We start from the raw sequence: 2905 nt of genomic DNA, 5'->3' as shown, positions 1-2905 counted from the left end.
ACTATCGACTAAATCGATAGTTTTTAGTCGATGGTGCCCATCACTGTCTCATCCTAATATAACATTTTGAGAACGCGGCCGGGCGACCGGCCGCGCTAATAAATTTTTAGTTTTCTAATTCTATAAAGAATTATTACGTGTCATCATTTTGCATGCCCCGCTTCTCCTCGCACTCCGGACTCCCGTTAGGCTATCTCCTAACAAAAAAAGGGTCCTTCGAGCCGGATCTAAAGAGAGAAGCGATTGTGAGTACGCAATTAAAAAGTAGAACAGTGATTACACTGCGCCCTACTCAAATTAAATTTAATATTGACTGAATATTGACTGACCATGGCAACCTCCACTTCAGAGACTATAGGAGCATTGAAAGTTGACGTGTACGTCATCAATCATTTGGTGAGGTGTCAACGTATTGGTAATTTAAAAACCAATCTTCAGAAGAAAGCATGAATAGACTATACCCTTGCCTACGTCCGAGGGCAACTCGAGGTTCTCGACCGAGACTGGGACCGAGATAGAGCCCAAACCCGACATGCAAGAATACTTGCAGCCGTCCTTCCGGAGGCACGGGCAAAGATGCCGTATTTTAAAACGAAATACATGGATGATTTCGAGAGAGTATACCATGAAACGATTGGATACATATACGAACAGATTCGTCTTTTCGAAAAGCAGGAAGCGCAGGCGGAGCCGTCCGCGTCGAGCGGTTGCGCCAGCCTTGCACCTGCGGAACATAGAGTGTCCGTTCGGTTACCGAAATTGGACCTCCCGCGTTTCAGCGGACATGGCCAGACTGGCCCGCATTCTGTGATCTCTTCACTTCCGCGGTCATAAACAATGCGACATTGTCCGATGCCCAACGATTGCAATATTTGCAAGCTGCACTGGAGCAGCTCTTGTCCGCGTTGGTGCTAACGAACGTGAACTTCTCGATCGCTTGGGCTACGCTTGACAAGCGTTACAATAACCCGAGATTGATTCAATCGTCGTGGTTCCATAAGGTATTGCACCTTAAGCCCAACAAACACGACAATGTTGAAAGTATCACGCAGATAACCGTGGGCTTGTAGCAAGCTTTAGACGCACTACCGAAGCTAGGCGTAACGGTAGATAACTGGGGTCCACTCCTGGTGTACCATGTATCCAGTCACTTCGATGACGAACTGCACGGGGAATGGGAACAGGCTTTCGAGGATGCTCGAAAGTTCCCATCCTTCTCGAAAATAATGGACTTCCTTGAAAACAAGGTGAGTGCTCTCCTTGCGGCAAAGGATAGGTACAAGAAACCGATCTCGTCAGAAGTCGAGAGAAGGAACGTCAAGTCCCATGCAGCAAACGTGGATACCACGGATGGGGAGTCATCGGAGTGGTCTGTATGCCGAATGCAGCACAAGTTAGAGGACTGCAACGAATCTCGACAGCGTGATCAAAAAGGGCGATACTTTTGGGTCAAAGCACATAATCTCTGCCCTAGATACCTGTCAGCTGACCATGCATTGACTTCATGCTGCAGCTCGAATGTGTGCAGCGTATGTAATGAGCCGCATCACACGCTTCTGCATTACAAAAGCAGGAAGCAGGAAGCATCTGACAAGAAAGAAACGCCCCGTCGCGATACGCGACACGGTCAGGGAGCGAATCGTAAAGATGATAACCCTCCCAAACTAAAGGGCAAAGCGCAATCGGCGTCTACAAGTAAGGCAGTAGCATCGCACTGCAGTACGACGACCGAGAAAGCGGCAGAGATTAATTGAGTGCTGTTGGCAACTGCCTATATCCGTGTATACGGACCGAATGGCAAGACACGATTTGCTCGGGCGCTTCTAGATCAAGGATCAGAGACGTCGTTCATTTCCGCGAATTTAGCGAATGAACTTTGCCTGCAAAGGAGGCGAATTCCAGCTACCGTTACAGACCTGGGGGGGGGGGGCGGACGATCTGCAACCATCAAGCATAGTGTCGAGGTTGGGATCGGCAATCGAAAAGGCCAAACGCCATTGTTGCGTACGAATCTCTTGATTGTCGAGAAGGTCTCCTCGTACACGCCTCCACGGATCAGTGCTAGGATCCCATCAATTTTTGGGCATCTGACCGATCCACATTTCGCTGTCGACCAGCGAATTGATGTGTTGCTAGGAGCGGACATATATGCGCGTATTTTAAAGGACGGATTACGTCGAGGAAATGACGAATCGCCAATCGCGCAAGAAACTGTCCGGACCAGTCCAGGGAGCTTCACCTTCTAGGACGGTAAGCACATTGCATTGCAATGTGCTCGAATCGTTGGATGCCGCGATTCGTCAATTTTTGGAGATTGAAGCAGTGCCAATCATGGCACGTAAAATCCTGGAAGAGGCCGAGTGCGAAGAGCACTATAAAAAGACTGTTTCACGAAACGAAGACGGCCGTTTTGTGGTCCGACTTCCCTTTAAACAGCCGCATCCGGAAGAAGCTCTAGGCGATTCGCTGCGAATCGCACTCTCCGCGTTGACAAGGCTGAGAAGAAAGTTGGACGCGGATTCCGCGCTCCTCAAATCCTACGGCGAATTCCTGTCGGAGTACGAATCCATGAATCATATGACTCGACTTAAGTCGATAGATTCATCGAGATTGTACATTCCGCATAGAGCCGTGGTGCGAGAAGAGAGCGTTACGATGAAATTACGCGTCGTTTTGAATGCTTCGAGCACGTCAGCGGGCGGCAGCTCGCTGAACGATCTCCTCCACGTTGGGCCGAAGTTGCAGCGTGATATCACTGCAATCTTAACGAATTGGCGGCTGTACCAGTACGTTATGGTAGCCGACATCGAGAAAATGTTTAGACAAATTCTCGTGGCCCCAGAGCATCGGAGATTTCAATGCATCGTGTGGCGCAGCCCAGAGGACGAGCGGCTTACCGCTTTTG

The 2905-nt window shown here is 49.4% G+C and overlaps 2 protein-coding genes across 2 annotated transcripts; both read left to right on the top strand.

Moving 5' to 3' along the window:
- The first annotated feature begins 330 nt into the window (after positions 1–330).
- On the top strand, positions 331–1754 carry LOC108622051 (uncharacterized). The gene is made up of 3 exons (XM_018019706.1): positions 331–396; positions 780–1001; positions 1071–1754. The coding sequence occupies exons 1-3, from the start codon at positions 331–333 to the stop codon at positions 1752–1754; spliced, it is 972 nt and encodes a 323-aa protein (XP_017875195.1).
- A 577-nt stretch (positions 1755–2331) lies between these two features.
- LOC108622050 (uncharacterized) lies at positions 2332–2786 on the top strand (the record flags this gene model as incomplete). The annotated part of the gene is made up of 1 exon (XM_018019705.1): positions 2332–2786. A coding segment is annotated over exon 1 (455 nt), but the record flags the coding sequence as incomplete, so codon positions are not given.
- Between the last annotated feature and the right edge of the window lie 119 nt (positions 2787–2905).

Source organism: Ceratina calcarata, unplaced genomic scaffold (assembly GCF_001652005.2).
Source record: "Ceratina calcarata isolate Rehan_Ccalc_2016 unplaced genomic scaffold, ASM165200v1 scaffold2023, whole genome shotgun sequence".
NCBI lineage: Eukaryota > Metazoa > Arthropoda > Insecta > Hymenoptera > Apidae > Ceratina > Ceratina calcarata.
Note: the sequence above shows the minus strand (reverse complement) of the source record. Positions and strands in the feature narration are given on the sequence as shown.

Excerpts from the sequence above, each read along its gene's own strand:
- LOC108622051 (XM_018019706.1), top strand. The coding sequence starts at position 331 with ATGGCAACCTCCACTTCAGAGACTATAGGAGCATTGAAAGTTGACGTG. Across the intron at positions 397-779 it reads TGTACGTCATCAATCATTTG|CGGACATGGCCAGACTGGCC; the intron begins GTGAGGTGTCAA and ends CCCGCGTTTCAG. Across the intron at positions 1,002-1,070 it reads AATCGTCGTGGTTCCATAAG|CAAGCTTTAGACGCACTACC; the intron begins GTATTGCACCTT and ends GTGGGCTTGTAG.